The 12,442-nt window shown below is 34.4% G+C and overlaps 1 protein-coding gene across 2 annotated transcripts in view; it reads left to right on the top strand.

Moving 5' to 3' along the window:
- Kdm3 (Lysine demethylase 3) overlaps positions 1-12,442 on the top strand; it is a 219,591-nt gene that overhangs the window by 147,658 nt on the left and 59,491 nt on the right. For both annotated transcript variants that reach the window (XM_034973370.2, XM_034973369.2), the window contains exon 8: positions 8,243-8,284. In XM_034973370.2, the coding sequence (XP_034829261.1) occupies positions 8,243-8,284 (42 nt within the window). The remainder of the gene's footprint in view (positions 1-8,242; positions 8,285-12,442) is intronic.

The following is a 12,442-nucleotide window of genomic DNA, read 5'->3' as shown; positions in this document are numbered from 1 at the left end:
AGCTTGGAACGAAACAGGTCATCATGTCTGAGTTTGAATATTATGTTTTTGTTGAATATAAATTAGGATTATATTGATGGCTACTGTATGAAAACTTTTTTCAAGTACCAAGTAATTTACTTATAGACATTTTTTAAATTAATGTATCCAAAGACTTTTTAAGTGCGTAGGTATTCAAGTAGGTATTTTGGTACGTGCGCTTCTGTGCCGCTGCTAGATAGTTTAATTTGTCATGAACGTTAGGTACCATAATATTATGTACAATACCTATGTATAAATTGCTAGTCACATTGCCAACACAGCATTGCAGTGAATCAACATATAAGTCATTGCAGTGAATACAGAGACAAATTTATCTTTAGCCCAGAGGGGTGCGCGCCAATCAATAGTAAATATATGCGAGTGAGAGGAGAGGAATGTTTCACAAACAGAAAAAGCACGTGGCGTGCATGAATTGTTACGCTCCGTTTAGCGTTTGTACTCTGTTACCAGGCGGACGCGTGGACACGTGATATTTTCCGAACGAACCCACTCCAAGATGGCCGCCAATGCCGCCATTCGCTTTCCCACGTCGCGCACCACCACTCCGCATGCTTCATTCTCGTTTCTTTTCTATTGTGCATCGCAATTTGCAATTTACGTTTTTTCCCCCTAACCATTTGGTCGATCACATCTTTTGCAGACTTTGTTTGTTTATCCTATTTTGCTCTAATAGAAAGCTCTACTTCGACTCTGCAATGTGCTTTTATTAAACTCAACGCTTATTTCACTAATTTTGAATCCGTACTAATATAAATCTAAGAGACAATCCACGTAATAAAATGATTATTTTTAATAACGTACGCTCATATAATGTTTGGATAAAAATAACTAGTAGGTGAGTGTTTCGTATCACACATGGAAATGAGGAATGTCAGTTAGAAGTCGTTAGCTAACGCATGTTAACGTTGAAGAAATAAACTCAACACATGTGGATATTACTTTTTAATAAGTGCTTCTTTTAAACAACTTAGAATTTTTAGTTACATAGTTAACTTAGTTTATTCATATCTAAGAAAAGGGTAAATTCACATTGTTACATAATATTATAATGTTTTCCCATATGCCTTTTTATTTGTTGTCTTTAAGATAGGAACGTTATCGTCGCATCATTGTTCTCTATCTGATCTATAATACTAGGAATTCACTATTCTCATTATTTCTCAACGGTGCTAAATGATGTCATACTTAACGTAATGTTCTATACATATTTCTAAAAAGTCTCTAATCACGCTATATCTTTTATTTACTCGTCTTTCATAACTGTTCATTAGAATAAACATTTATTAAAATTTGAAATTTATCCTTGGGATGTCCATAATATATCATAAGATATGTAGTTAGGTAGATAAAGAGAAAATTAATTAAATTGTTATTGGCGTAGATGTGTGTCACGGCTAAGTAACGTGTGCTGTGTTCAAGTGCTTGCTCATACATATGTAACAGGCGCTGGACGCCGATAGCCGCCCGCCATTGGCCCGCAAAACTCTCTGCATACTAAGCGATCGCCTTTGCAAGATCTGCATAGAAATTGTCTTCAAATTTAGTTTCCTGTGCCTGAAGTGCAAACCTCACAGCGGAAACTGACGAGACATGGCCGTTTTCATCCATTTGTCATTATCACACTTTGCTTCTATTATTAGAACATCTTGTATTCTGTTCTTTTGAGAAATACTTGTTTGTCTGTTCATTCACTGAGATGAAACTTTCGCATTTTGAAGTCAGAATAATACTTTTACAATTTTAATAATACGATCTTAATCTAATTGCTCTGCACACTAAGCAGTCGCCCTTGCAAAATCTGCATGCAAATTGTCTTCTTTAATTTCCTGCCCGGAAACAGTCATTTTCTTCCATTTATCATTAATTTATTATTATGTTCTTCGTCATCTTTTCTTCTATGCTTTTTTACTTTATAAAAATCAGTAGTTTGTCTATACATTAAGATAAAATTTCCACATTTTGAAGTCAAAATCAAAATACTTCTACAACCTAAATCTAAATCAGTCTACTGAAACGTATAACCTGAAATACAGCTTGATTCAAACTACAAGTGAGCAAACCTGATGACAAAAGCTAATAAAGAACAGAAACACATTGTAGCATAGTAGTCCTGCCGTCCCAGTCAATTAACACTTATTCTTCAAATGAATGTGTCGCATTATATTATTTCATTCGTTCGGCCTACTTGTAGTTGATAACAGTTTATCAGTCTGAGTGTCATAAGTATTAGTTGTGCGATTTTCTTATCAAGTAGTTAACTGATATGCATTCTCTGTTCAATTAACTATTTCAACAACGTCTCTTGTAAATGTAGCCTGAAGGACTTTAATATAATATTATGAAGTTGTTTACAAAAGTCATGTACCTACCTATCTACTTATCTTTAGAGTTCAATTTTAATATTAAAATATTTTACCAATCAATAAAATATTACAAAAACTTTATTATTTTGCTACTTTATGTAATATTTTTATAGATTATGTAAGCATACCAATGCGTCAGGTTTTCTCAAAAGGTTCGTAAGTAGTCACTTGAGTAATTAAAATAGGTATAGGTGCAAAATCTAAATACAAAATACGCAAATTAAATCGCTAATACATTTTCATCCATACTAATATTATAAATGCGAAAGTGTGTGTCTGTCTGTCTGTCTGCTAGCTTTTCACGGCTCAACCGTTCAACCGATTTTGACGAAATTTGGTACAGAGGTAGCTTGCAACCCGGGGAAGGACATAGGCTACTTTTTATCCCGGAAAATTTAAGAGTTCCCACAGGATTTTTAAAAACCTAAACCCACGCGTACGAAGTCGCGGGCATCAGCTAGTATTTAATATTTTAGGTGAAATATTTTTCATTGCAAATTATAATTATCTACAATTTAAGAACTCATTAGCAACTAACGTATTCGGTCAGATATCAAGGTAAATACTACGGTCGGTTGGTCAAGGTGACCTTCATTGCCACTCAGTACATCGCAACTCGCAACTTAACGGCTCCCTATTCAATGTAAATTCTTCAAGACCTTGTTAGCGTTTACAACTTTAAACGCTCTTTAAACTCGCATGCAAGTTAATACAAAAGCGTTATCCAAGTTAAGATTTGAATAGTCTCATAAAATTATTCGCAGCATTCGTATTATGCACTGGTTTCATGTTCCTTTAAATAACTAAAGAAAAGGAACACGTGCTGTGCGCGCGGCCATTTTGCAATATAAATAGCAAGATGGCGTCGAGCGGTTGGTTGGCGAAAGTACTCAGTAATTATTATAAACTGCGCGGCGGGAAGGCGTACAGAAACGAAACTGGAGGATCTATGGCCGGCCAGTGCACGCAATGCTTAGTTTGATTTATATCGCTCTCTGGTTTCCACTCCACCGATTGTTCTCCGGGCTCGCAAATTCTGTTATTGTTTCCGATGGCCATGGGAATTTTGCTCGCAGTGATTTTAAATGGCTTTTATTGTTTGTTATGCTATAAACATGATATTTTTACGATTTGGAACTTGGGTTGCTCTTGCTAGCTAGCTTAGTTAGATAAGTAGGTGCATACTTGTAATTTCGATTCATTGACACTGTCTATATTACTTTTGTTTATTTCATATTTTAAATTATTAATTTGCTTTTGGTAAAAATTGAGAACTGATTTCGGATATTATTTGTATTATCCGCTACTTTCCGATATTCTGTAAATAGCTTACTGCTTAGCACTTGTCTCGGAGTTCGGACTACATTGAAATTATAATGTCAGATTGACGCAAATGATTTAAATTCAGTGAACAACCATACATTGCGTTGATTTCTTCCACCTTGATCTGTTTACATTTCATCAACATCGACAAGATTTATAGCCACGGCAAATATATAGAGCTCTTCATATTATTCACACAATCTAAAAAAAGATTTACCTATTTCTGAATTTCATGCTTCCTGTTTGCATGTAGTTTTTGTAATACTTTTTTGTTGGTTTTGCGTAGGTTTTGTAAAACACATCAGAAACTGGTTTGGTAATTTTTTTCTATATGCATAAATATTAACTGTTGTTACTTGTAAAGTTGCTAAAGTAAGGCCCTAATTCTTGACGTTGAGTTTTTTATGTTCGCAAAATTTTTGGGTATAGGTAGATACTATAAAATTTGAGTACCTACATAAATTCAACTTTATTACTTCGTGTTGCATACTAAATTAATGTCACTTTAACATCAAAGCGTTTTTCAGTAAATTATTGTTTTCCTCTTAATAATATGTAATGAGTAAATGTTGTCACACATTGTGATGAAACATATTTGTAATAAAAACAGTACATACATAGTTTGTAAGAATTTATTGCCCGATAGAAGAGTCATAAATGAGATAATGTTAGTGTTATTTTGCTATCCAAATATAGCTCTCGTGATATATTTTGTTTATATTATCATTACACATGTTAAATAACAAGTCATCAGTCATAATATGTTTACTACTTGTGTAAACATACTGATAACGACATTTAGATTTAATACCTAAAGTAACTAGTTATTTGTCTTGATTTACGATTTTAAAATCCTTCCGTAACTCAAAAGGAAAAACGGAGCTCCTATAGGATCACTTTGTTGTGTGTCTGTCTGTCTGTCTGTCTGGCAAGAAACCTATAGGGTACTTCCCGTTGAACTAGAATAATGAAATTTGGCAGGTAGGTAGGTTGTATAGCACACGTAAGGGAAAAAATCCGTAAACCGTGAATTTCTGGTTACATCACAAAAAAAAATTAAAATGTATTCATGAACAAATAATTAATATTATCAACTTTCAAAGTAAGATTAATAAACCAAGTAGGGTATCATATTATGAAAGGGCTTTAACTGTACATTCTAAAACAGAGTTTTATTTATTTTTATTTATTACAGTTTTTGATTCATCGTGCAAAATGTCGAAAAAATACGACTGTAGTACGAAACCCGTAGTGCACGAATCTGACTCGCAATTGTCCGGGGTTTTTTTTCATCTTAGACCCACTCTTTGACCTTATATTATATTTTATTGGGTTGTTATATTTCAAGTTTCAAAAGTTCCCGAAGACAGAGTGAACGTATGCCAACTCGTTTGACCTCATTCCCGCGAATGCTAGCTCTGCGTAAACTCATATTGGGTTTATGAACACATTGCTATTTTAAGCCCGTTTTAAGCCGCAGCAGACCTCTCTAAATTATTATTTGTCTGTTTTACAACACGGACGTTTGCCAAGTGCGGGCTCGTTTTCAATACCTAGTCGTCATCGGGTTAATTTACGATAAACAGAACTCGATGAGTTCGATATGTGTATAAACTGTAATATAAATTGCTGTTCACTTACGATATCGATGCCACTTGCTACTGCTAACGGTTTCCTTGTAAAACTCTATTATCATCACTTTGTTTCCAAATGGTACATATTTTTACCTAGTACTCAATGAATAATGACACCAGATATTAAACGTTTTAAATAAAGCTACGTATATCTACATTTTAACATTTATACATTTTCAAAGTTTTTTTTTGTATAATTACTATCACAATAACATGTACTTTATTTAGTGTGCGATTTTTAGCAAATGTTTAGTTCTGTTTTCTTTCATTATAAATGTAGCTTGGTATTGTTTAATAGTGACACGTCCGTTACTTTATAATGCTTCTGTACACACTTTTTTTGGGGAGTGACTAGTTTTTATAATTCATGGCTTGTATTACTTGGTTATTATTGTCTTAATCTGTTATTGTTGTGTCTAATAAATAAAATAAAATAAAAATGCTATATATTCGAGAAAGCGAAAGAATCAATGTTATTCAGTTCGCTGGAGTGTTATTAGTTCAGCATATCACCCAAGGGGTATATCGGGCAACGTACGCTGCGGGCTGCCCATTTCTCACGTTCAAACCAGTTGTGCTAGTGGTCCGACTGCATACCGATCAAGAAAGGCGCCCGCGGTACCTTTAAGGGAAAATAGCGTGTTTTTTTTGGCCTCCCTCGAGTATGCTGACGGTTATTAGCCAGAACCAGTAAATGATGGCCTTTAGCAAGAAACCTTTAGGATGATATGTATTTCACAAACAAGACTATACTTTTTTTAAGTTCATAATCACGTCCCAAGTCCAGCATTAGCCATACAAACTAAATAAAATACACATAATTCAAAAGTAACTATGTAATTGTATATTCAGTATTACAAGTTTATTTGAATATAATTGTATTCTATTCTATTCCTGATTTCGTATTGAGCTTGTTTGGGTACTGTTACATAATTGCTCGCCGCAAAAAGAGAAGGATGACTGAAGTTAAATTATATCAGTTTCTTCATATAATGAACTTGTGATTGAGTTAGCTTTTTCAAGATTACCAAGAATTTATCGCGGACATTCATAATATTCGCAAAAGGTTATGTATTTTTAAAAATAATGTATTATTTATCATTAGGGCTCTATATTCAGTCTCACCTGTCCCCTATAACAGATTTTATTGGTTTTTATCCTCATCTGACTACATTATTACGATCAAAATCCTTATCCACCTTGCTGTTGCTTTGAAAAAAAAAAGTTAAAAGTTACTTATTAAACTTGGTCTTATTAGCCGACTTTTAACTACAATAAAGGTTTTATTTTTTTTGTTCATTTGTTTGTGATTAATTGGATTGAAAGTAAGTTAAAATTGTTGTATGATTTGCAACGTTGAAGTCGGCTCACTATTAAAGAAAAAAATTAGAGACATTTTCATTTCAAGTCTTCTCAAATAGTTGTGTTCATTCACATTAAAAGTCCCTGAATCTAACTAATCTGATTCAATTATCTGTAAAATAGATATTTATAAACAAAGTTATTTAGTTAACAAAGTTATATATTATTTGTGTACACATGATAATTGTCAACATATTTCAAATCTATTGACAGGTGATTGTGCTACGCAGTCCGCAGTCGCTGCATATCATTAAGCGTATGTTTTCTATTGCATAAGTTATAAACTGGTTTCTATGAAAATGTCAAGTAAGTCATGCGAGCAATAAAATATAGCCAGCTGTTTCTATTTACGCCTACACTTCAATTATGGTTATCAGGTTTTTCGATGAATTAATTGCCTGTCTCTCAAACCTAAAGCCAAATTTGGCCACGGTTTATACGGCCGGGTGGAAATAAGGTTAATTGTTATAAAAGAAATACGTTAAGTAACAGGGGTGATTTGGTCGTAATAATTGTAGGTAGGCCTAGGTGTCTAAATTGATGACCGGGTTTTCGTCATTTATATTGTGGTGCGATAAAAGATACCTAGTCATTATAACATTCGCCTTACAGCTCATCAATAACTCTTTTGATATATGTAATTATATTAACAGCTGTACATAATAATAATGTAATTCATGAAATAGTATTAGATAACAAAGGTGTATTCCTATCCCAATACTACTAATGTTAAACATATATAATTATTATTTATATTAATAGATTGCTACAAGAGGTAGCGTGGAGAATAATAATAAAATAGCAAATACGCATAATTTTTTGTTATGTGCCAGCACCTAGACTTTGCCAGCTGCAAGTAGTTGACAAGCGATACGGGGAAACAGAAATAGATATTAAAGTAGTGGTGAGGCCACTTTGGCCACCTGCTTAATGTTACGACCCTTAGCAATATAGCTCGTAAGCTAAGTTGTTATTGCATTCTGAAACATGTTTTTATACGTGCATGTATGTAGCATAATATTAATTGCTTCAATATTTATAGATTGTCCATACATGGCTTCTCTTGATTCAGGCAAAACGCTAAAGTAGACGGTTGTATTGACCTTATTAAAATTAAAACTCGTATAACTGCTTCGCTCTGTAAAAGGAGAACTAAATTACCACAAAATACAAGCTAAAGTGAACACACAACATGATTAAGTAAAAGAGGTTGTTTATTTCACATGCCTTTTACTTGCCGAAACAGGTTGCCGTAACTGGTCCGAGCCTGTCATTCTTGGCAACAGCTTATAAATATTCCTTGAATAAATATTTAACGAAACCTCTGCTTTGACGAAACGTTTCAGTAACGTCTGTTTATTTAGAAATCGGAATATTATGTTCATTTACGTTTCGTTTACGTTCCTTCCCCATTCTCCGTGGAATTTATCTTAGGTTCTTATTATGTTTTTACGTCTTCTTTTTTAAGTTTACTTTTACTGTTTTATAAAACTAACAAGATCTTTTCTGTTTTTCCAGGTTCATCGCCAGAACGCGAATCCGTTGAGATTAATAAGAAAGGTAAATTTTTAACTAATTCCACTTTGCCATTCAAGAATAAATAAAACAATACATTAGGAATGTTACACATTCAAACGATTTTAATACCAAATATCCAGCGCACCATTGTCGTCACCGTAACGCAACGTTTCATGTTTTTTAATGTCACGTTTTTCCTAAAGGCGCGCCTACTCCTGTGATTCGGACATTTTGGGATGAAATGTAGGTAACTATATATTTATATTTCGAGCACGTACTACTTAATGTTTCATTAATGAAGGTCAGAGCGGCTTTACTGACGGCAGGAAATTAAATGCAAAATATTTGCAGTAAAGAATATTAACAAGGAGATTTGCTTATGTGCAAGGATGTTTAAAAAACTGAAGACAACAGTAATGGAATTGATTATTATCCTAGGAATAACTTTATCACATTATGAAATTACTGTAAGGCTTAGCTATTATTATTTTAATGACTAGCGGGCTAGTCAATGGATTGTGATTTGACCATTAATCTAAGTTCCAAATAGGTGATGTTGTATCATATAGGTGTATAAATCAATATTAAAATCCTCTCCAAATTGAGAAGTTTTAAAATAAAATTTACTACTGTGCACGCCGCTTCTTGTAGCAGCGACTTGAAACGTGTTTTTGTTTAAAAATCGAGATCAGCGTCCCTAATCTCACATTCAAATCAGCATCTTTGTTTGTCCAAGCGACATCTGCGTATGTATGCCCCCACTTATACTTCACGCTCGACAAGCTTAAATAAAAAAGCAGAGGTCATAGCGGACGACAAATACATTTGGTATTATTATTTCCCTATCTAAATTTCAATTAGGCGTCCAAGTAACGGGGTTACATCGTTTTCGATAAGCGTTTCTACATAATTTTTTATTCCTTTTCATAATATTGACTTCGCGGTATTTTCATACTGTTATTTTTGTATTGGGTTTTTAAAACATAATTACTGCTTTTACCCTTATTTTAAATTCACAATCGATTACGGTTTTAAACAGTCGTTTCTTTTACTTCTTATCGGTCACCTACTTCTTATTATCTCTGTGAACGGTCCATGCCACAACCCAAAGTTTAATGTACATATTACATACCTATATTTATTACTTACGCTTAAACATTAATTGCCTACTTTAAATTTATCATACAGAGCTTTTAAATTATCTTTATTAGCAACGCATATCACAAGCTATGAATCCTTTGCGAATTCTAAAATAAAAAATTCAATAGCTGAATGTCTATCGTGTTATTTGCTTCACATTTAGCGAATCGGTATGACTAGCGCCTATTGATCCACGCCATAAATAATTTTAAGAAAAAGGTTGCCTACACCGAAGCGATAACAGGCTTCGGTTAAGATGCGTCATCACGAATCTTATGTTCGTGTATGTAGATGTATAACTAAATGAATATTCATCGCACGAAACGCCCCGAAACCATTTTATGGCGAGGAGAACCGGTCTCTCGATTTTTTGTTCGTGTTATTTAAGTTGACTCGTGATCGTGCGTCGAAGCAATTACGCTTGTTATGGCCGCAACTTTACGATAGAATGTATTTATGTTTATGAACACCTGCTTATTTATGCGTGAGCGCAGTCTGGACGGATATGATTAATCTAAAACAAGTATTTATTACCGCAGGCACGTTCGTTCAATATGACTGGATAGTTTTATCGATGTACCATGGAAATAGAGATGGAAATACGACACGACGGCTTTAATTCATACTGAATAATGGCTAAGAGCGATACTAGCCGTCAATCAGATGGCGCAACAATGGAGTGGCTGCCGTGGATACTGATTAACCAGTCTACTTCAGACTGGCCTATGCTTCCGTGTATTGTAATCGAAATTCCTGCAAATTGAATAGTATTATTATCTGTTTCGTTGTAGCTAAAACTAATTGCGATCTTTTATCAGTGGCCATATCATTATACACTACGCAGTAACGAATCTCGATCTATCGAGATGTCTATATCCAATACTATCGTTGTCTGTTGGAACGTCTGACGTCTTCCAAAATACCCCATATTATAGAGTAATGTAAGTTAAAGTGTGCCGTATTCTGAGTATGCCGTACAGCCAGTGCTTTCATTTACTTATCAGTTTCTTCAAGCAATAGATGTGTATCGAATTGATTGATCGACATCAAAATTATCTTTAATCCAACAAAAGCCAATAAATCTTCCACTTTAACAAATAGTCGCAAAGTCCTCTCCCAGAATTGGCTCTAAAAACTTTCTATCGCAACATTGACATTGACGTATTTTGAATTTCTGACGCGCTCAGTTGTCGAACTCACAATTGGAACATTACTGAGGTCAGACGAACGAGTCAGACCAGTATTTTGTAGCTTATCGCGTTCAAGAAAGTCGCGGTGAAAGTACGGCGCCATGCCTAATTCGCTCGACCAACACTCTCGTGACATAACACTCAGCCAAACCGGTTCTATAGCACTCTTTAGTGCACGTTATACAATCTCTTTTATATCACAATTAAAATGAGTTTCTCAATAATAATACATCATAATGTGTGAGAGATTTGAGTTTCTTACCTGGCTCTTCTGCGTTCCTTTATTGGGGCAGGGTCGGTCCCTTCATTATTTTTTGTTGTGATTTTGAATTGTAACATCTCGGCCTGTGCATCGGCCTTTCGGGAAGTTACTGTTATTATTTTACCTGTTCATCTGACGTGGCATTTCAGATTTTTTGTTGACCTTTTTTGTCGGTAAATAAATCTTGGGTTTAATCGTTATTGGTGCATTTTAAGAATTTAATTTTAATTTGTAATCGATATCTTGAGTATATGATTTGTAAATAAGTACCAACTATCTGCTATTGATTTTGTTACGGAGGTGGACACGGGCAGTTAAGTTTTATAAAGTCAGTTGAGCCAAGGTGAGTTGAAGCGGCGGCGGCTATACCGTTATAATAAGCAGGCTCCCGCACTAACAGCACATGAGTAGATATCCCTACAGAGGGGAAGCTTCCTAAGAACGTCCAAATTTTATACCTATTCTGATAGGGTTGCCACCTGTCGAATGTGATTTTTTTTTTGGGAAAAAAACAAAAAACTAGAAGTAGGTAATTGTGATGGCACATGACTAGATTTGCCTAGTGATATTACCTAGGAACTTACTTACTTTAGTAAAATGAATGAATTAAGTAAGTACCTAGTTACTTAGATAGGTACCTACTAAAAGTAAGTAATTAATTTATTTACTTGGTTATACAGTAAGTACTTATTCACTCTATTTTGTGGTGTAGTGGTTTAAAATTATGCCTTAATTGCCCTTTATGGCATACCTACCTACTTAATGAGACCGACTTCATCACTCGCCGACATACTTATCTAACACAATATTCTCACTTACTTATACATATCAATGTTATTGCCTAATTCTATCTAGTTGAATCTACTTTTTGAATCGGTGGTAGAGTCTTGACATAGTATCACAAGTGGCACATGCTGCCCTACGATAAACTCATTTCATTTATATTAAGTAAGTCTATTTTTTTGTATTTTGATTTATATTATTTAACACAATCTCTAAACTCGCAGAAATACTTTATTATCTGTATTAATTTAATGTGCCCGCCCCAGCCTTGTAGTTTGCGAATTAACTGAGCCGGCGCAAACCGGTTTGGCCCATAGACGAAGCGTCCGTAAACCGTCGGTGACAGCTGTGTGCATAAATTGCGACCGTGACTGCGGTATGAGTGATTATACCTACAGCGCGCCGCTTGTATGAAGTTTCCTTTCTGGTCCTACTTTGTGCTAGCAGTGTTTAGCTCCGAACGCGACGCGACGGTTGCCTTTATTCATTAATGAGCCCGCATATTGAAGGGTCATCGCACTCAAGCCGGATCTCAAAAGTAAAATACTAGGTATCTAATTATTAATCTCTATATCTAGATACTAATTAGTAATACAAATTGCAAGTATTACATTAATAAATAGTAAGTAACTGATGATTTTTAATTCTCACACCTTGTACCTGCCTATCTACTGTATTGGAAATTACCTTATTCAACTCCACCTTCCAAAAATTCAAGTTTTTACATAAAAGGCCACCTTCTCGAGTCGGTAGAGTTTAGAGTATCGCGTAGAATGGACGCGATAAAAATAATAAATTATTCTCATAAATAAGGTCGAATGCGTC

Source organism: Maniola hyperantus, chromosome 11 (assembly GCF_902806685.2).
Source record: "Maniola hyperantus chromosome 11, iAphHyp1.2, whole genome shotgun sequence".
NCBI lineage: Eukaryota > Metazoa > Arthropoda > Insecta > Lepidoptera > Nymphalidae > Maniola > Maniola hyperantus.
The sequence above is the reverse complement of the archived record's forward strand: the minus strand, read 5'-3'. Positions and strand labels throughout refer to the sequence as shown.